Raw genomic sequence first — 22,121 nt, forward strand, 5'->3', positions numbered from 1 at the left:
GTTCTTAAAGGAGAAGAACTTTGCAAAGATGGACGTGGGGGTCCTGATGGACATACAAACATGAGTCAATAATGCTCCTGAACACAAGTCAGCAATATGCCTCTGCCTCTAAGAAGGCAAACAGTATTCCTAGCTGCATTTTGCAAAGCATTGTCATCAGATCAAAGGAGGTGATCCTTCCCCTCTCCTCAGCTCTGGTCAGGTCACATCTGAATTGCTGAGTCCAGTTCTGGGCCCTCCAATAACAGAGACACAGGGACATGCTGGCATGAGTCAAATGAAGAGCCGTCAAGATAATGAAAGGACTGGAGCACCTCTGCTGTGAGGAGAAGCTGAAAGAGCTGGGTCTGTTCATCCTGGAGGAGAGGAGGCTCAGGGGGATCTCATCAGTGTCCATAAATGTCTGGAGGTAGGGTGCAGAGAGCTCAGAGGCAGGCACTGCTCAGTGGTGCCCAGTGCCAAGATAAGTGGCAATGGGCACAAACTTGAATCAGGAAGTTTCCTGTAAACATGAGGAAGCACTTGAACCAGATGACCTTCAGAGGTCCCTCCTATCCTTAGCCATCCTGTGATGCTGTGAAGTCCTGCAGCTAGTCTGTGGAGGTCTGACATGACCCAAGCTGTTGTGTCTTTCCTGAGGAGTAGCTTTTTCAGTCTGATCGAGTTATTGCTATTCACAGTCAGCATAATTGTCGACCGTGGAGCTAAGCAATCATACTATACTGTTAACACCTCAGCAGCGCTGAAGTTGCTGAAGTCAAAGAGTGATTTTGCCTGATGGTGAAATTTGGAAGTGAGCTCCAGACACGGGCAGTTTTGTCACAGAAAGCAAGATGCCAAGGGACCTGTTTATCTCACATATCAATTCTGTTGATCTCACTTAGATCAGAAATTGCTCTATTTTCACATGCAACGCAAACAAAATATTGATTTCTTCAACTAAAGCAGAAATGTTCTTTCCATCAATTCTTTTCAAATGTGCTCAAAGGAAGAGGAAATTCTGAGTTATTTAACCTGTCTTGTTATGTATGCCTGTGTGTGACAAACGTGTGAATTTTTGCCATCAGGTCTCACTCTCATTTCAAACTGAAGTGCCAAGCACGTCTCTGTGAGATGTGGACAGCATTTTGCACAGAAGAAGTCTGTGAAGGCAGCACCGACCCAGATAGGTCCTTTGTTTTGGGCTGGCCCACCACAAACTGTGTGGCAAATTTCAGGTAAGAAACGAGGCATGTTTTATTTAGCAAGTTACTGAAATGTGTTTAGGCTGAGAGGCTGAGACAGCCATAGAGTCATTTCAGCACCAGTGAATATGGGAGGGAAGAATTAATTGATTCTAAAAGTAGTTCCCTCTACTGCTGTGAGCAAGTCACCCTCCGTGCCCCATCTTCAGTCTCTGCAAATGTAGCAGCAGTACTCTCTTATCACTTAAAAAATCTGAGAGAGCATGTGATTTGGCAGAGCACTGTCTGTGCTGCAGACTTGCTCGGTTGGAAGTCTCTTTTTGTTGTTTTCGTTTTTTTTATATAATTGGTACATACTTCAGTTAATTAATAAAATGAATCAGAAATAGTAAACAACCAAGCTAATGATAGAATCCAAGAGACCCTTGTAGGACAATTTCAGCAGAAGTGCTTGTACTGGAAGTAACAGGAGACATAGGGCAAAGTAGTGACTTTTTTTTCCTATTTCTCTTTTTCATAAAATTATGCCAAAGAAAATGTTAAAATTCCTCCTGAAGCAAAATCACTGAAAGATTTTGGTCCATCTTTGCAGCATTGGCTGTAGGACACATAAGGGCTATAGAGGTAATGTCAGTGATTAGGCTAGTTTCACTCTCAGTGAGAGGGTTGTCAGCACTGTGTGCAAGGGAGTGCAGTGTCACCCTTAAATTCCAGATAGTGGTTGTGTCTTGAAAAATGCATTTTCCTCTTTACCATCAGAGCAAAAAGCAACGTGGCTTGATTTTACATCACATTGTCCTTATCCAGAGTACTGTGCACAAACTGTTCTTTGTTGAGATGTTTGTTCTGTTTGTGACTTTTTGTTTGTTTGTTTAATAATCCTGAAACAAAACTTAAATTTTCTATTGATTTTGAATTGAACTCCTGCCAATAAACATGAGCTTTGATCTGGAGATGCTATGGGATCCTTCATAGCTATTAGAAAGTAGGAGAGAATGAAAGCAATAGCACCAATCCAGAATCAGAGATCTATAGAAGGGAAATTGTTTTAGGACTGGAAGCACATAGAAAATATAAAACACTGTGTGTGAGCCCATAGATAGCATATCCTACAGAACTGAAGCAGCCAAAGCAGAATCACAGTTACAGTGTTTGTGAAGTGCATGCCCCTGAAGCAGCATCATTCAGTAGATTTGTAGTTCCCTAAATGCCTGCTCTGAAAATGTGAAGAGCCTGATTTGCATAAGTAGCAGAGGGAATAGCAGCTACTCCATCTGGGGCAGGATGTAGATGAAGGAAGTTGGCACACAATTAGGTAAAATTTCTTGTGCTGTCCTATTATTAGCTACATTTACCTGGGTAGTTTTTTATCCTTGAAAGTGTCGAAGGAAGACGGATGTTAAAAAGTCCAAAGCATTTCTAAGTGAAATGATGTATGTGTACTTTGTAACTTGGTGGTAAGCCAAGTAGTAAATAAGAAGATAAATAAACAGTGGAAATAGAAGGAAGCCTATGTACCTGAGGAAATACCTTTATGCTTTTAAATTAAGCTTTCATTTTTAAGCAGAGTACTCTTCTCTTTGGACATCAGTTCCTTACTGAATTCACAGTAAAGCTTTGATTCCTGTGATCAAGATAACAGCTGGGGCTTTTGATCTCCCTGGCAGGCTCTCCTGTTGATTTTTTAGGGAAACAGCTTTTTCATTCAAATTTCAAAAACTCTTTTATTTTTTGTATATATTTGTGGCATTTGCAATCAAGAAGCAGTGCGTTTCACTGTGATTTGTTCAGGGGCTCTTTTGCTATTAGAATGACAGCTGATTTGTCTCTCTTTTTCTGTAATTCTTGCAGGTCTGCAGAACAGAAGGAAACATGGCTCTCCTTTTTGCAAAGGTACTTTATTATAGAGTCTTTGAAGGCACTGGAAAAAGTCGCAGTCATCTAGACCAGTGATTCAATACAAATGCCATAATTATAGTAGCTCTTTCAAAGAAAGAAAAAAGTCATTCCACACCTTCTCCCTGCTGAGAGCTGCATGTGCCCTCTGTGCACCAGTAACTAGTCAAGGAGGAAAACTCTTTTCCTTGTTTCTGACAATGGCCCAACAGAAAACTGAAGCTATTTGTAATGTGTTTCCTTTCCTTTGCTGTTGAAGTATACACTGCCACCTTCACTCTAGTTGAGACTTGGCTCTTTCAGCATTGATGGCATCTAACCAAGCCCAGCTCAGGAACTTCTGTTCTAACCTATCTATCTGCTGCTCATATCAGTGGAGAGCAGTGGGGCTAACTTCGGTTGTATGAAATGTTCCCTCAGCCAGAGGTTATACACAAGACTGGGTAAACAGAGCTCTGATTTCAGTCAACGTTTTGAACAGAATACTACCAGAAGTGATTTTGGTTTCTCCACAGCTAAATTTTCTGTCTTTACAGTTCTTTACAGTTCATAGGGCTGTTCAAATCATTCCTGCTGGGGGTGATTTCTAATTCACTCTTCTCCTGTTCAGTCCTTTTCACTGTTCAGGACAATGAACTGGAAATGATTTCAGCAGATGCTGATAGTACAGCCTAAGACATTACAGTGATTAGTAGTTCTATCTCAATTTTTGTTTAAAACTGTCTTGACTTTGCTGCAGCCCATTCTTCATAGTTAGGCCTAGTTGTATAGACACTCCTGTGCAACGATTCTTCTCAGGAATTAACATCCTTCATAAGTAGTTGTCATGGTCTCAAATAATCACAATCACTGAATTATGCCACAACGTGATTGTTCATTGCAGGGGAGTTGGACTAGGAGGCCTTTAAGAGTCCCTTCCCACTCAAACAATTCTGTGATTCTATGATTCTAAAGCAGAGTGATGTCATGTTGATCGTCTCTTTAAAATGAAAACTGCAGGGTAGTCTGCATGTTGATTTTAAATCTGGTTCTTCTGCTGTTTACACTGATTTCTGCAATGTAGCAACTTGGACACAACAAGACATTAATAGGTACCATGGGCAGTATCCCCTTCAGACTGTGCTGGAGGCTTTCCTTTCCTCTGAGGTCTTTCAATTGCAGTAGATCTGAAAATGATCTGCTTCCTTCTCAGTTTCTGCTTGCTATTTGAATGTTGGTCTTTATGCTTACTATGTTAAAAATTCACTTGTTTTGCATTTGTTTTGGCAGTCGAATAAGGGAAGAGAAAGAAAAAGACTATCCTAAAAGTATTCCTCTGAAGATAATTGCAAAGGATGTTGGAACCTGTGCATATGTAAGTGCTCTAATCTAGGGGTATAAATTCACATCATCTGTATATCTTGTGCATGTCAGGTTCTTTTGGGTTACAGCCTCCTTTAAGGATCTAGTCCCCTCTGGAAGACTTAGCATATGCAGCTCTGAAGTGTGTGCTTCCCGTCTTTACTGAGTTCCTTTTTAAAGACAGCTTTTTTAGTAAGAAATGGGCTGGCCTCTTCTCCAAGGTAACAGCAATAGGATGAGAGGAATGGCCTGTTTGTGCCAGAAGAGGTTCAGGTTAGACATTAGGAAAAAATTCTACTCAGGAAGAGTAGTGAGGCAGTGGCACAGGCTGCCCAAGGAGGTGATGCAGTCACTGTCCTTGGAGGTGTTCAAAAAATGTGGAGATGTGACACTGAGGAATGTGGGCCTAGTAGGAATGAGCTGATGGTTGGATTGCATGATCTTAGTGGTCTTTTCCAACTTTAATGATTCTGTGATTATAAATACTGGATCTAACACACAAGCTAAAGACTATAGAGTTTAAACCCTCCCCAAAAACCACATCTAAAACTACTTATGCATAAACATCTTAAGAAATGTACTATGTTCCTTTTTTTGCTTTTAAAGCTGATTTAAACTCACAGCTGCCTTCATTCAATTCAAAAGTTGCAATGTGTTTTATTGTTTATAATGATCATAAATCTGTAAAGCTGTGTATACAAACACTCTGAAATTACCTTCAATGTGGTTTGCATCAGCTTGGGGGTGTTGGTATATTGTGGGCACAAAGGAAGTTGGTAGAGAAAGATTGTCCACAAGGTGATTTACATCTTCTAAAAGCCATTTTTAACCAATTTAAATGAAGTTCTTGCAGGTAGGCAGTTCCCCAGGGATACACTGGCATTCAGTGATAATCCCTCAATTCTTCCTCTTATTCATTTGTCCTTTCCTTCTAATGGTACTTTTAAGACATGCTTTTTATGCTCAGAAGCATAAAGACCATTTTCAAGGATGTGAGAAGTTTTCACTGCAGTTAGACTTTGTTGGAGGTCTGTGCCCATCACTGAATTCTGTACCTGCATTGACAGAAGCATAAAGAATTCTGTCTTTTTCAAAAAATCATTGTTAAGGTGAGTTGTAATAGAACTGCTGGGTTGCTAAAACAAATGTTAATAAATTAATAATTGTGGTAGTTCAAATGAAGGACTGCAGATCAAGGTGTGCTCAGGTGTAAACGTCTATAAAGCACACCTGCACCCAGATGTTGCACTCTTGTACCAGGGTTGTTTGGGGGGATTTTGTATCTTTTCTCTTTTGCTATAGTTATCTCATGTGCCAAATACAGTTTCCTGATCCTGGCAGTCCTAGAAATGACACGCTGCAGCCTAGCTATTACCAGTAATAAAGCTGTGGAGGAGCACATGGAAACTTTGTGATACAAATAGGTCTTATGGCACTCTGCTGCCTGTACTACAGCAGCTGGGGATGCCCGAGAAATATTTCATTTTTGGAGGGTAGGGAAGGGTAAACACAAGGCATAAACCGTTTTATTGTATTCTAGCCCAGAGCAAAATTTATGCAAATGTGCTGACCTACTGCTGAGAGCCAGATGTCAGTGCTTTGGGCAAATGTTAAATTTTTTATGGTATGAGCGTTCAGACATGTCCTCAAGCAAGATGTAGAATACTCTCACTACTTTCATTTGATTGCCATGGCAGCTTGTTACCATCAGGGGCTTACACACTGTACAGCTCAGATCTTGTCTAAATGCAGAATGTCAGGCGGCTGTTTCACCTAAACATCACATGGCCAGTATAAAACTGATGTGCTGCACAGAGCGGCAGGCTACAGCAAACTGTCCTGGATCTGGCAGGAGCATTGGCATCCTGTCTCTGCCCCCCTCCTTTCTTTGGACCATTGGATATGTCTTGGAGGTTTGGCAAAAGACGCTCTGGACATGCTCTCTCCTCCTGCTTTTCCCCCATGCAAGGTGATAGCAGTGGTGCTGTGCGTCGCAGCGGGGCTAGGAATGGAGTTGCTAATCCTGGTGTGCCTGAAATGTGTGACGTGCAGCGTGATGGTGCAGAGCAGCATCCCATGATGCAGGGGAAGCCTGGTACCAGGCAGCAGGTGCTGAGTCTTGCCGTTGCTATGCAGAAAGCAGGCCTTTGTGCCCACCGTGTTCTTCTGTACTGCTACTGTGCAGAGGCAGGAGGGTGCTGCAGGGGCTGTAATTTTAACTGGAGGACACATTCCCAAGAGGAAGTGTTTCTGGTATTAAGCCAAATGTAGCTTTGAGAAGACTATATAGAAAGTGGCAAAGAATATAGAGAACAGCCTATGTGCAGTGCTCTCTTACCAGGAGTTCTTTAATAGAAAGGGAAGGAAGTGATTTACAATTGGTATGAAGCCATCTTTTTTTTCAGTGAAAAAACTCACTGAAATGTTTCTTTTCTTTTCAAAGGGGACATGCATGCATCTTGTCCCCAGGAATCATGGCACTGTGCCCTTCTGATGGAGCTCTCAGGGAAGCAGGGAGCGAATACAGGCAGTGTGTGACAAGGCAGAGGAGTCAGGCCTCTGTCTCGGGCAGCTGGGTCTTTCTCTGCAGTATAACTTATTTATTCAGCAAAATTTTAACTCCCTTTTGTTTCTGCAATGAATCATGCAGTTATTTGACTTCAGATACTCTGTGCAAATCCAATTTTTAATGCCATTTTGCCTGTCTCCTTTTTCCCTGTTCACAGTCAAAAACCCTAAATGTAACCAATGTTGATACAGCCAATGATGTCATTCTCATGGCCCTGCAGCAGCTGGGAATTTCTGTAAGTACTTGCACTGGTCTTAATGAGTCGCTTTTAATAATCAAATCTTCTCTTCTACCTTTTCCAAGATTTAGGCTATGAACGTAAATTAAAACCTTTATCATTAGCAATTCAGTGTTGTTGGAATGAAGCAATACTTTGTTAATTTATAGACCTCTAGAGATCATCAAATGCCTTAAAACCTCCAGAGATCATCAAATGCCTTAAAATCCCATCCCTGTAATGAATCAGTCATGTTTGAAGTTGCTTTTAAATCCATTTTTCTGATGCATAAGAGGAGATATCTTGACACACAAAAAAATGAGTTTGATGCACTCCTTTTGTGTACTTCAGTGTGAGCAGGAAATCTGCTTACCTGCTTGTCTGTCAGTTTCAAAATATGCAGAAAAGCATGATCAGCTGTGTCCCCAGATTACAGGCACAAGCACTGCTCTCAAATGTCCGGATCAGACCCTGTAAATACCCACAGATCTTTGGTGTCACGTGAGGTATGAGAGTAACCAAGTGATTGCACAGAATCTGAATGCACCCAATTGAAGCAATGGTCTGAAACTACGTAAGATACCTCAAAATAGTGCACTGAGTGCATGCAGCAATTCCCGGTGGATCCTGAATGAACTTCCTTTCCCTGAAACCAGAAGAGGAAGTCCCTCAGATGGTGACAGGAGTCACTGCCATGCATAAGAGTTCCAACTCCCTTAGCCTTTTATCCCACCTTTTCATTATGTGTCTGATCAATGCTGATGGTTATGGGAGCTCCTGGATGACAGGTTTTTAATGCCCTACAGTTGGCTGTTTGGGTAACAAGATGTTTTTCAATGTGTTGGTCTTGGTGTCTGTGTTGTTCTAAAGGCAAGAAGTCTGACAAGGCTTTCCTTACTGCAGCCCTGCGTAAGAAGTCAAACATGACCACATGCCATTCTTGTGCTTCGTGAGACCCCTAGCCCAAATTAGAGTAACTCCAGAGTATGCTTTCCCTAGCATTGGTTATCCCTAATTTGTGCAGGCTTTTAGTGTGTCTAGAGGACTACGTTGCTGCTATGGTTGTTCCTGGGCGCAGCATTTTTTGCTGTTACAGCTGCTGTGTCCCACCTACACCAGGTCTGGAGCTGTGGCCCAAGCTCACAGTCCTGCTCTCTGTTCAGTGATGGTAGCTCTAATTCATAGAAGTGAAGAGGATATGATGTGAGCTAAAATCAAGCCCTCTGTCTGCCCCGTCTATGCCAGAAATCAAGACCACACTACATTACAGCTGCAATTCTGTAATGCAGTACATTTCGTTTTTACCCATTTCATGGATGTCACTTGTACTTCCTCATTTCTTTTACAGAAAAATCAGGAAGATGGTGTTGCCAAAAAAGAATGTTGTGTTTGGGGTGCATGGGAGGAGGAGCTAGCTTTGTTGCAGCTCTGTGTTCTTTTGTATGTAGCAGCATCAGGCCATTCTTCCTCTTTACATTTTTATTTCAAGTGGAAAAAAAATGAAAGCCTTCTGCAAGACGTGCAATCTTGCCCACGGAATCATTTGCTCAGAGTAATATACTGCATCTTTTCACTGCATCTGCATAGCATAAAGCCTTTTTCATTAGTGGCAGATCATCAGATTAGCAATAAAATCAGATGAGCTAAATAAATTAAGCTGCAGTCTATATATCACCCAGCTCCTCCAAAGGGCTGATCTGACTGCGAGGGAGCTTTCCCTTATGCACCATCTCGAGGGGCTTTTTGTGTCCAGAGAGAACCACTTGAAAGGAGCTCTGTGACTTTTCAATAGCAATTATAAAAACTACATTTCCCATGTTTGTAGTTCATGTTACTTTGGCTGAGCTCACTCTATTTTCATGCATCGGCGTTTTTCCCTCTGGTTTCTCTGATAAAACAACAACTAGTTCTCACAAAATGATATTGAGCCTTTTTCCCAGATGCTCATGGGGAGCAGAAAGAAGGGCCTTGGGCTCCCCAGCTCCATGGGTACACTTGCTGCTTTTTCTGGGACAACCAGAGTTCCAGTGACAAATGGCCTCATAAAGCCCATAAAGGACAACATTTGCAATCGGGAGATGAGCCCTGCCTGGCTCTTCCCCTTGCCTGCCCCCTCTCCCCAGTAACTAATCCATTCATATATATATATATATATATATATTTAAAAGGAAAAGTAAATACTTTTCTTGTGCTCCTCAGCTGTATTTATTTGCTGCTGGCAGCTTGCCCTGAGGCACCAGAGATGTCTCCAAAGCCTATTTATTTTCCTTCTGCCTCCTGCTAGCTGACTTAACAGCAGTGCTAATATGGCCCAGAGAGCTCTGTCAGTCAACAAGCAAACTGCGTGGTCTTTATGGGATGTATTGGCACTACAGCGGGTGTGTGCAGCAAGCAGGAGAGTCTCAGGAGCTCTGGGGACACTGCGGAAAGGTCCAGACAGTGCCTGACAGTGGGCAAATCTGTTTACAAGGAGGTAGGATTTAATTGTTGAGCTTAATGCTGCTTTGGGGTAGCCAGATAATTTTTAGACTCTAATTATCCTCACTGAAAAGGCATTTAAGGTGCAATAGTTCACATTTCATACGGTATTTATCCACTTCACTGTTGCCCTTCCTTCTGAAAGTGCTTTGTATTAAATGTCATTCTTTCTGTCTCTGTTGCTTCACTTTCATATCTCAAATAATGTGCTATTCTCCTCCTTCAAGTAAGCTGTAACATTGACTTGTATATTTATGCTGAGGGCAATATTTAGAATGTGCTTTCAAATCAGCAGTTTTACAGGCTTTGCCTAAAGTTGCTCACATTCTCCAATCCTCTGGAAATTGTCTCCTTTGATGTAAATTTATCCTCCCCTCTGTGAATTATGAAGGAGGGGTCCACAGCCTTAAAGCAGCATCCAATGCTCCCAAGCCTTTAAACCCCCAGTAGCTGCACAGCAGGGCTAACAAGGCTGCCTGGGGCTGTGCTGTGTGCCATGAGTCCCTTGGGACCCACCCCTGGCACCAGCTGGGATGGCTGCAGGTGAGGGGGCTGCACTCCCTGTGGCAGAGAATTCAGAAACTTTTATGGTGTCAAATTTGGGCACTGTGGAAGTAAACTGGGTTCCACTGATGCCAGTGGCAAGCTGCTGGTTATTGTTATATTGTGAGAAATTTGACACAAACTTTTTCATAATAGCTGGCAAACTTATTCTTGATTTTGCTTCCAAAGGGATCTGAAAAAGACTACAAGCTGTGGGTGATTTCAGGAAGAGAAGACGCTCCGTACCCTCTTATTGGTATGTCGATGACATCATTTTATTTTTCACTGTTCACTCGTTGTCTTTAGTGCTGAAGGAAGCAAGAAATGCAGAGATTACTGATGTGCAATTCCCTCTTCAGTTTTGTTGTTGTTGTTTTTTTCCCCTTTCTTCCTCTTGTTTCCCTGTTACCAAGTTTGCCTATTTAGGCAAACAGATGCTGATCCTTAATTTTGAAGAGCAACATGTCTGATTGTGTCACATTCACAGAGACAGAAAAACCTCATTTATTCCTGCTCTGCTTTTGCTATTTTTGGCTGCAGAAGCTTCTGTCTTTCCCAGAGCCAAACTCTCCCCCCAGCCACCTCCTCCCATGGAGCCACTCCAGCTTTGCTGCATTTCCTCCTACAGTCCCAAAGCATTGTTTACTCTACTCTCCTCCTCAGCACAGCTCAGCAGAGTTTTGAGAAATGCTCTGTGCTTCCACAGTTCACCTGATTCCAGTGGGCCTTTGCAAACCTGAGTTCTGCAGACTTGTATTAGCAATAGGATGAGAGAGAATGGCCTCAGGTTGCACTGGGTTGGTTCAGGTTGGATAATTGGGAAAAATTTCTAGTCAGGAAGAGTGGTGAGGCAGTGGCACAGGCTGCCCAAGGAGGTGGTGCAGTCACCATCCTTGGAGGTGTTCAAGAGATGTGGTTAGTGGGCATGGTGGGGATGGGTTGATGGCCGGACTGCATGATCTTAGTGGTCTTTTCCAACCTGAATGATTCTATGATTCTCAACTGGCTGCTCTCCTCTGACTAGGAGCAAACAGTTCTTACTGACTTCCTAAAATGCTTTTCTAAACATTCTGTCAACAGAAACCAACTCAAAGCTGAGAAATGATGAGATGGGCTGATTTGATTTTGGGCTGTGGTTCTGAGAACAAATCCCTCCCGTTATTAAGAACCTTTAAGAACCTTTCCCAGAAGGTTCCCACAGAAGTCCAGCAGAGTTCACACACAATTAGATCGAGAAAATATTGTGAAATTTCTGTTCTCGTCCTGCAAATCTAATCTTAGCATTCCTTCTTAAAGCATCCTTAGCTACAAATGCTTTGCTGTAGTCAGGCAGCATTAATATTTATGAAATGTCTAATCTGCACACCTTATCACAGAATCACAGAATTGTAGGGGTTGGAAGAGACCTCCAGAGATCATCGAGACCAACCCCCCTGCCAAAGCAGGTTCCCTACAGTAGGTCGCACAGGTAGGCATCCAGGCAGGTCTTGAACATCTCCAGAGAAGGAGACTCCACCACCTCCCTGGGCAGCCTGTTCCAGTGCTCCGTCACCTCACCGTAAAGAAGTTCTTGCGCACATTTGTGCGGAACTTCCTATGCTGCAGTTTCCAGCCGTTTCCCCTTGTCCTGTCTCCATTCACCACTGAAAAGAGTCTGGCCTCACCATTCTGCCCCCCACACCTTAGATATTTATCGACCTGGATCAGGTACCCTCTCAGTCTTTTCTCAAGGCTGAACAGACCCAGTTCACTCAGCCTTTCCTCATAGGAGAGATGCTCCAGGCCCCTCACCATCTTCGTGGCCCTCCGCTGGACTCTTTCAAGAGATCCCTGTCTTTTTTGTACTGGGGAGCCCAGAACTGGACTCAGTACTCCAGATGAGGCCTTACCAGGGCAGAGTAGAAAGAGTATGGACATTGCAAGATGTTTTGTCTTTGAAATGTGAAACTGAACTTTGTCTTTTAGACTATAATGTGTAGCTCAGTCAGATAAAATCACAGTTGTAGTTTTAAATACAGAACCAGAGGATTCAGAAATAAGGAAGACCTTTCTAACTGACACTCTCTCACTAGAAGTTTGAGGTACAAGCTTTGTAAAAGAAGGATCTGACATCCAACTGATGCTGTTCCTGATATTTACATAAAGGTTTATCAGATAAAGCTGACTGTTATCAGAGGTGCACATTTGAAGCAGTTTGCACTTCAGTTTCATCCTATCTACAGTCTTGAATAGGTTTACTTCTACTATCAGCACTCAAATTTAAGTGTAAGATAACTAATTTAATTAACTAATGCATTTCAGATTTAATGCACTTTAGCCGCCATGTGTTTAGATAAGTTCAAAACATGTCCTTCTTGCTGGTATTTTTGAAAGCTCCTCCAGAAATGAGTTGCCTTTGCACAGTTCCAAAAGGTGCTGTTGAATGCAGCTCACCTGCAGCAGCCCTGGGATTTGTGTTTCCTTCCTCTCAGCCTCAGGCAGTAGGTGCACTTGTGTCTCTCCTGGCTTCATTACCATGCACAGGCAGAGACGATCACTTTCGTAGTGAATTGTTTTGTTTTGTTTTGCGTGCTCAGGTGACAGATGGCTGCTCTCAAAATCTTGTTTCTTGCTAGAACCATATGAGAAACCAGTACCTAAATCTTCAGCATCCCATGTAAAGCAGGAGAAAGAATGAACACTGAATGCACAGTCTCTTGTGTTCTCTGGTGGGCTTTTATGTGATGCAGCTGTAATAGGTTCGATGGTACCTTTACATCTGTTTAGTTACACTGAATGCAGTAACTCCACATCTGCCCAGGTATTATTTATGCCAGTGTAAACACGCAGAAAAATGACAGTTCTCAGGTAACTGAGAAATTGTGTGGCCAGCATGCAGAATCTGCTTTTCTTCTGAGGTAGATGGGAGCTCTGAGAGCCTCCAGACAGTCCAGTCCAAATGACAGGAATTTCTTTTTGCACAGGACACGAATATCCCTTTGGGATCAAGATGAGCCACATCCGCGATGCGATGCCCCATGGCTCGAAGCACTGTGCCTGCCCCAGGCAGCTGCAGGGCTCCTTCCTGACAGAGCAGCTGCCCCAGGAGCTGCAGTGCCAGTTTGTGCTGAAGCCAAGTCGCCTGGCTGAGAGCCCGCCGCTGCACGGTACGTGGTCTGCTGCTGCCTCCGCAACGCAGAGCCTGCCTGTGGCCTGGCAGTGCTGGGGGAAGCCAGAGTGCTGGGATGGAGGGTGTGCAGTGAGGAGCAGCGGGCAGATGTCAGTGCCAGCTGCACAGGAATTTTGCTGTGTGGTTCTCCCCAGTTTGAGCAAATGCTGTTGCCCGTGTGCTGTTTTTGTAAGTTACAGTTTGACAAGCTGCGTGTCAAGAGGTTGCTCTAAAACCAGCAAAAGAAAGACAAGATCTTCCCCCTGCAGGTTTTTGTAAGCCTAAAGGAGCTTCTCCCTGCACCCCTTTCTGTGCTCTGCAGCAAAGCAAGGAGGTTGTCTGGTACAGAAGCCAAGGCTTCAGTTCCGCACAAAATTCAGCACCTTCTGTCTGAACAAGGTACCAAGGACTGCTCGCCTCCCTTACTGGCACCTGTCTCATGGGTCAGCCTGGGCATGAATTTCTGGGGTTGACAGTCAGCTGAACATGAACTAGCAGTGTGCCCAGATGGCCCTAGGTGGCCAAGAAGGCCAATGGCATCCTGGCTTGTATCAGCAATAGTGCAGCCAGCAGGAGCAGGGAGGGGATCACCCCTCTACACTCAGCTCTGCTGAGGCTGCACTTCAAGAACTGTGTTCAGTTTTGTGCCCCTCACTATAAGAAAGACATTGAGGCCCTGGAGTGTGCCCAGAGAAGGGCAGCAGCGCTATGGAGGATATGGAGCACAAGGCTTATGGAGAGTGGCTGAGGGAATTAGGATTGTTCAGTCTGGAGAAGAGAAGGCTCCAGGCAGACCTTACTGCTCTCTGCAACTGCCTGAAAGGAGGTTGTGGCAACGTGCAGGTCAGGCTCTTCTCCCAGGTAGCAGCAATAGGGTGAGAAGTAATGGCCTCAAGTTGCACAAGGTTCAGGTTGGGTATTAGGAAAAATTTCTTCTCAGGTGAGGCAGTGGCACAGGCTGCCCAGGGAGGTGGTGCAGTCACTGTCCCTGGAGGTGTTCAAGAAGCGTGGAGATGTGGCACTGAAGGTCACTGTTAGTGGGCATGGTGGGGATGGTTGGACTGTAAGATCTCAGTGCTCCTTCATGATTCTGTGATTCTGTGGCACTTTACCTAGATGAAGTGAGGGAAAACAGCTTCTTTATTTCACTATTCCCTGAGTAAGATGAAGACAGTAATATTTTCTCCTGCCTTTGGCCTTGGTCCTGCAAAAATACGAGCACCTGCTCTCTGTTTTGCACTCTGTTGTCAACGATACAGTGACTGCTCACTGCTCACGGGTAGAACATATGGGCAGATCTTTACAGGCTGGGGCGTCAGGCTATAAACACCATGTGACGAGGATGCATCCCACAGTGTGTTTTTATTGTGCTTCACACGCTATCACACTAAGCTTAGTTGGGAATTCTGCCCTTCCTCCCCGTTAATGACTCTGTATCAATAAAAATAATATATGTGCACTCTGTTATACTCTGCAACCCCCAACAGTCAAGATCTCCTAAAAAGTACGAGCAGAATCCATTTGTAATGTTTTGAGAAATTAAATGTAGCAAGGCAATATTAGTACCTGTTACAAATTATTCCGGAAATTGATTGCGTTTTTATATAAATTAATTTCCTTTCCACACTCCTTCACCCCCCTCCCCAAGTAATTTGTATCATGTATTACTTCACAGCATATTTCAAGAATGAGGCAATCTAGCAGAGGGGTGTAATTAGGTTTACAGGCCCCGCTTGGCAGCTGACATTGACTGGCAAGAGAAAATAGAAATGCAAATCAGCACAGATGTGATGTCGGCAGCACAGTGTGAGCTGTGGGAGGGGGCCAGGCTGGCACTGGGCAGCCTGTGAAACTGAAGCTGGGCCAAAGCCACACGGCTGGAGGAAAAGCTGTGTGTCCTTGTGCCTTACCCGTTTCCATCCTTGGCTGATAGAACCTATTAGAGTTCCATAGGCCTCGCTGTTGCAAACCAGATCACCTTGCTGTTCATTGTGCTCTTCCCACTTCTTTCTCACCTGTTTTGGTTTTGGAAAAGGATGAAAGGTGTCTGTGTGCTAACCAAGGCTATGATCTGTTTTGGGGCTTGTCTTCAGGTCAGCAAGCCAAGCAGTGTGGGACTGCTGTGCACAGCACCACGTATGGGGCAAATTACAGGGAGGAGGGTATGTATATTTGATGCCCATATGCTGTGTAACTCTCCTTCCATGCTCCAGAGAAACTCTCCCCAAGCAGGAGAGGACTTTCCTGCTCCTCAGCAAGTGGTTGCTCTTCTGGTGGTGGTGCTACCTGAGCACTAACAGTGTTCTGTTTTTTTTTTTTCCTGAAAACATGATAAAACTGGAAACTTGGAATCCAAGTTTGAGCAGCATCTTCAGCCACTCTCCCTGTAACCACAGCACACACATAGCATGCACCCTTGGCAAGTTCAGAATCATATGATTTCTAATCAAATATTACCCTGGCCAGGGTTCCACATTTGTGAGGCAAGCAACTCTGTGCCACCAAGCCTCCTCATACCATCCCGATGCCATCTCCTGTGATACACCAGCTGCTGTGGCACTAGTGTTGCTGGACAAGACTCACCAAAGGGAAGCTTCTGCTACGAGGACAGGTAGAGAGAGCTGGGGCTGTTTAGCCTGGAGAAGAAGGGCTCTGGGGAGACGTGAAAGCAGACTTTTGGTATCTAAAGGAGGATGTAAGATACAAAGACACTTTAGTAAGGTGTGTTGTGATAGGACAAAGGGAAATTATTTCAAACTAAAAGAGGGGAGATTTAGATTGGATATAAGGAAGAAGCTTTTCACAGTAAGGATAGTGAGACATTGGCACAGTTTGCCCAGAGAGGTGGTGGATGCCCTATCTATGGTGAGTTCAGGTCAGGCTGGATGGGGCTCTGGGAAACCTGGTGGAGATGTAGGTGTTCCTGTTAAATGCAGGTGGCCTTTAAAGGGTTCTTTCCAACTCACACAATTCTACGATTCTATGAAACTGCTTGGCTGAACCACACAACGCCGAATGGGTGGTGACAGGAGGACACAACTGACAAGTGGCTGTCCTGTGAGATAAGAAGCCATGTGGACACCAACTGTGCTGCTGTAGTTGTGTCAGCAGTGCTGGCAGGATACTTGAGAAACCTACAGGAGAATTTACTGTGTGGGAACACCATGATGTTTCCCTCCTGCAGCTTTTCGACACGTAGCAGGACCAGCACCTAGCTGCTGAACACGGCCATTAAGTCATGCTCATGAGCACGCGTCTACAAAATACCATAAATGCTAATTTGCCTAAAGTATGACTTGAAAGAACTGACTGCTGTCAGTGACTCGTCTGTCATCCAAATTGTTATTTAATCGTCTGGTAAAAGAGAGAGCAAATTTCCAGTGAGTTAGTCTCAATACAGAAAGGAGGTCTTTGAAAGCTGTTCGAAAGGATTTGGTCAGGAAGGACGCTGTGTTTCTAAGCTAATCTGAGGTTTTCTTTGGAAGTTCCTGATTAGTCTGTGAGAAGAGGAAATGAGCACTTGTGCGGCTGAGATGCTGCCAGTGAAGAGACTGAATTCCCTGTATGTAAGATATGAGCCCAGCTGATCCCTAGGCAGATGGCTGCTGTTGTGAGCTCCGAGCAAGGTCTGCAGCCAACGTGGTGTTGCTTTTATTCTGATTCTGGGCTAGAATAACCCACCATAGCAGGCCCTGGGGTGCACTCTGGTGTCTCCATATGGGAGCTGTGTCTTCCACAGAGTAATAACTTGCATCTGTCTTGGCTGGGAGCAAGCTGTACACCAAATGTAGCTCTACACAGGTTCAAGAAGAGAAAGTCTACATCTTCCTCTTCCCATTTGCTCTTTACACCGACACTTCTCCCCTTTTGAAATAGGAATGGGAAACAAATGAGTTCTGTTGCTCATTGTGTTGATTTTGTAAGTGAGGTGGCATTTTGCTGCGTGGCATTGCGTGTTGGTTTCTGTCCTGTTGTGCTGAAGAACACCAATTAAGCTTTGCCTCCTGTTCCAGGAGAGCTACATTTAATCACAGTTACTCGTTGCTCACATCACCCATTTGGGCCGTGGCTTTCAAGAGTTGAGAGGCTGAGAAAAGTTCCTTATTTTAAGACTCTTTTTCTGTCATTTCTGCTACTTCTTTTTTCCTCCAAAATAGAATCTCTCCTTCATTTTTACTTGCTGAGATATATAAAGCTATCAGAAAAAAAACCTACCAAACTGTATTTGTGATTGTGTGTCCAGAGCTCCAAGTGGACCAAGCCATAGTCATGTGCAAATATCCTGCTCATCTTAAAGAAAAATTATTGTTTTGAGAGTTGTGCTTACGTTCTCCCAAAACACGATGTGTCAAGTAAAGCTATAGACACTGCCAAGCTTATATTTCATGGAGCTTTGGGCTTAAAATGTATATCCTCATTATTTTTTTATGAAAGGAATTTTTCATCAGGCTTTAGCATGTGTATGTTCACATTTTGAGTTAAACTGTAACTTTTCATCCTGTAAATCTCTAATGAAAAGCCTTCCGCCCATTCCCTAAGGGAGCATGATCTTCCAGATTGGAATGATGTATAGCAAAAAATCACTGTTTGGGCTAAAAAACACACATAGTAAAGTATAGGAGAGACAAATCTCATATTATAGTATTATGTTGCAGTCTGTACTTCTGCAAGCATTAATTCTACCCTCTGCCCTCCACAACAGCAGAAGCTCATCACAGTGCTGGGAGAAGTAGGGTACCTCCAGATGGTCCGCCAGGGGAGTCCAGTGGTGTTCATGTATGCAGTTTTCCCAAAGAAGGTCTGTGGTTTCACACCTGCAAATGGGAGATGAGGCCCTGAGCACAGGCCAACCACATGCAAAGTCCTCGGGCGGAGGTGCTGGGGCAGTGGTCAGGCCATGCAGTGGCTCTTGGTGATCCTCCGGAGAGCGTGGTTGGGCTGCAGTCACACACACAGGTATGCACATGGTGGATTAGGCCGAGCCGGATGCCAGGATGTTGGTTGAGTTCATGACATTTTTTCCTTTGATACCATAGCAACCACTGCAAAACAAATACTGGAATTAGAATTGAAATGCATTTCTTCTAATAAACACCTCTCTCTTTTCCCAGACTTGAGCCAGAAGTCATTTAAAAGGAAAAGATCCATCATAAATTGGGCTTTCTGGCGTGGTCCAGGCACCCACTTGGATAATGCGCCCCTCTCCTCGACATCAGCTGCCCCTGGGAAGCTCTTTGGCCTGCTGCTAACAGCCATCTGCGAGGATGACAACCTGCCCAAGCCTCTCCTGGTGAGTCCAGGCACAGGGCTGGCTCTTACAGCAGTGGAATTTCTTTGTGCAGCCAATGAGAACACGGGGATGCTGTGGAAATGGGACGCTGCAATTACTCAAGCAGAGAAAACAGCAGGAAACCTCATTTATGGTTCCCAACAAAAACTTTGGTTTTTAACATATGCTGTGGTGAGGCCTGGTTAATGCCAGACAGCTTGAGAAGCATGTGACTGCTCTGGGCTGTTGCTTCTCTGTAGCCCATGTTGTAAGGCTGGTTCCCAAATCCTCACTTATGCAGTGCAAATAAACACCGTATTCATGCATACTTTTCAAATTACTCCTAAGGTTTCTGTAGAATTCCCAGCCCCTAGCAGGTGATATCTGCTGTCCAGCATAGGCAGCCCATGCTTGTACAGAAATGCTACCTGCCCTCAAACCATTTTAGAGCCTTTCTTGGAGGCACCCTAGGGCAGACAAGCACTCTGAGTCCTCATTTTTTCTCAGGAGGAGTGGTGAGGCAGTGGCACAGGCTGCCTGGGGAGATGGTGCAGTCTGGAGGGGTTCAAGAGATGTGGAGATGTGGCACTGAGGGACGTGGTTAGTGGTATGGCAGTGATGGGCTGATGTTTGGATTGAATGATATTAGTGGTCTTTTACAACCCTAATGATTCTATGGTTCTACGATTTTGGGTCAGGAAGGTATCCTTAGAACTGCCCTGTTGTTGGTACAGCAATTGAAATGTTTGCCAAAGGGAGGGAGCAGTTCCCACCATGAACGGTGCAGGATTGGGCCCTTTGTTTCAGCAGACTGACTTCCAGCTGGAACAATGTGAAATCAATGGGGTTACATCAGTTTACAGTAACAGATGTGTTTGTCTCCAAAGCTTGTGCTTGATGTGCTGCTTTATCATTTCCTGAGCAGTGAATCACACCAGGACTTCTCAGGTCTTTTGAGAGCGTGGGTTTGGTATTTTCTTTTGAGGGGACAGTGTAAATTTTTATCGTAGTTTAAATAAGCCCTTTAGAGGTGAACCCTGTGAGGACCTGGTCTCTCTCTTTCTCTCCCTTTGACAGGGGAGCCAAAGCTGCGTTTTGGAAATTTCTGCAACACATAACAATTAGGAAAATTGCATCTGAAGAAAGTGCAGAGTTACTAAGTGTAGAATCAGAGCTTGGTAGACTTTGTGGTTTGAATCTTATAACGCTGTGTTTATGCCACAAAATATAACTGGCTTTTGATTTCATGCAGCATCTCTGGAGAATGGAAAATTGCATCTGAGATACTGTGTGGGATTTATCTGCAAGAGAAGGAAGATATTAGGAATGAATGCTGCAGGCGTGTTTGATATCTTTGCTGCAAAGCTCCAAACTTGCTTTCACAGCTGAATGGCTCTCTGTTAGCCATTGCCTCACTGAATTATCTTACACCATTAGCTCCCTTTGTGTAATCTTTTGGATTTACTACATTTTTTCCAACTTTGATCTTGTGGCTATTTTATTCCAAAAATAATTTAAAGGTGTTTATGCAGTGAGACTGGTGTTTTGTCAGCAGAGCTGTAAATCCCTGTAAAATAAATGTAAATGGTGACATGAGTCCTGCTGCCTGGAGAGGTGCTCCTGTTGCACACACATCACTTTCCGCTTCTACAGGAGTGAGAAAGAAACATTAAGAAAGTAAAGATTAAAAGATTACAAATACAGCTTCCATTAGTGATATCTGTATTAATGTGTGCCAGGGCCAGACTCTGAAAGAAGCCAGAAGCCTCTGCTTAGTCATTACTGCTAGAGTGACTTGGTTTTGTGATGTCAGGCTCTCTCCTCGTGTACCTTTTCTCATCATTCCTTTTGATAACCCAGTCCTCAGACCAGCATGTGTTTGCACATAGTTAGAGACTGTGCATGTGTTTTCCCTCAGAAGCGATAAACGCGACAACTCCCACATTGCTTAGAATTGTAGAACCACAGAATCATTAAGGTTGGAAAAGACCACTAAAATCATCCAGTCTGACTGTCAACCCATCCCCACCGTGCCCACTAAGCACATCACTCAGTGCCACATCCACACGTTTCTGGAACTCCTCCAGGGACGGTGCCTTCACCACCTCCCTGGGCAGCCTGTGCCACTGCCTCACCACTCTTCCTGAGAAGAATTTTTTCCTAACATCCCAACTGAAAGTCCTCCTGTGCAACTTGAAGCCATTACCTCTCTTTCTCAGAGCAAATCTTTGGAAAGGTGATCATGGGCACATCAGAGAGACAGCCCAAAGGAATCAGCAGCCAAGTCCAGCCTTGCAGCTGGTCTAACCAGCAGTCCTGAGCTGCTTGCAGAGTGCTGTTGTGCTCCCAAGTCCAAGAAGGGGCAAAATCCAGCTCTGATCTGGTGGAGACTTGTGGGTACATATAAACAATCACTTTCCAAGCAGATGAAATCTCCTTTTCTACAGACATGAGGGTGTCAGTTGGAACAGAAATCTTCATTTCTGATCAGTGATGAGATTGAAAGTGCTGGTGAGCAGGAAGGGTTTTTTATCTTCCTGCAGAGAATAAAATGCAGAGCTCTGCATTAGGTAGACGGTAGCCTTCTCCCATGCCATGGTGTTTATCTGTGTCAATGACTTGGCTAAAAGTTGCCCAGGTGCTGGAGGAGATTGTGCACGAGGTCAGTGCTCAGCAGTGGCGGCACTGTGCTTCTGAAGGGATGTTTACCAAAATCAGCACCCCGGGCCATAGCTTTGCTGTGCAAATTGTCTGGAGGTGAGCCCTGACCTGTGTGTAAGCTTTCTGAGGACTCACAGGTTTTTGCCTGTGACCAAAGCGGTAAAACCACATTTCAGTGGTAAAACATATTTCTGAGAAACCCTCTCTGCCTTTTAATTTTGTTTAGGACATGCTTTCTCTCTTGTACCAAGAAGGCCCTTCCACTGAGGGTATTTTCAGACGCTCTGGGAGTGCGAAAACCTGCAAAGAGCTCAAGGAGAAGCTTGATTCAGGCGCTGAAGTGGACCTAGCATGCGAATCCATATTTGTGACAGCATCTTTGTTTAAGGTACGTGAAGAATGTTCCTTTCTCCCTTATCAGTTGAGAGCAGTGCAGATCTTAGGCACAAACAAGTGGGGTTTTTCGCCACGGGTGGAGAGGCCTTGGTAGGCTGAATTAAGAAGAGTGGACTGATATATTCACATAATTCTCTTAGCCTCACCTGAAAGTCAGTTAAATGCCAAAAAGGCAGATTTGCAGTCTTGTTTCTTTATTCAGACCATTGCTAGTGTATAGTGTTGCCCAAAAAAATCTCAGTTCATTTTGTCATGGATTATCTCCTAAAAACTTCTATGTTAAAAGCAATGTTGTTTGTGCAGAAAGCATCACAAGCCTTCAGTAAAATATCAGCTACAAGGAGCATGTCTGTCTTCACATTTTATTGTAGTATGTCCATTCGTGTGTGGTTTTTAGCTTAAAAGAAATAATAGTCTTT

The 22,121-nt window shown here is 44.1% G+C and overlaps 1 protein-coding gene across 2 annotated transcripts in view; it reads left to right on the plus strand.

The window, feature by feature from the left end:
• The window catches only part of ARHGAP20 (Rho GTPase activating protein 20), a 61,586-nt gene that overhangs the window by 32,625 nt on the left and 6,840 nt on the right, over nucleotides 1-22,121 (plus strand). For both annotated transcript variants that reach the window (XM_042839237.1, XM_042839236.1), the window contains 8 exons: nucleotides 1,068-1,217; nucleotides 3,036-3,077; nucleotides 4,350-4,434; nucleotides 7,148-7,225; nucleotides 10,418-10,484; nucleotides 13,192-13,374; nucleotides 18,488-18,666; nucleotides 21,533-21,694. In XM_042839237.1, coding sequence (XP_042695171.1) covers nucleotides 1,068-1,217; nucleotides 3,036-3,077; nucleotides 4,350-4,434; nucleotides 7,148-7,225; nucleotides 10,418-10,484; nucleotides 13,192-13,374; nucleotides 18,488-18,666; nucleotides 21,533-21,694 — 946 coding nt within the window. The remainder of the gene's footprint in view (nucleotides 1-1,067; nucleotides 1,218-3,035; nucleotides 3,078-4,349; nucleotides 4,435-7,147; nucleotides 7,226-10,417; nucleotides 10,485-13,191; nucleotides 13,375-18,487; nucleotides 18,667-21,532; nucleotides 21,695-22,121) is intronic.

Source organism: Centrocercus urophasianus, unplaced genomic scaffold, assembly GCF_019232065.1.
Source record: "Centrocercus urophasianus isolate 14NV4802_14NV808 unplaced genomic scaffold, USGS_Curo_1.0 seq_9, whole genome shotgun sequence".
Taxonomy (NCBI): Eukaryota; Metazoa; Chordata; class Aves; order Galliformes; family Phasianidae; genus Centrocercus; species Centrocercus urophasianus.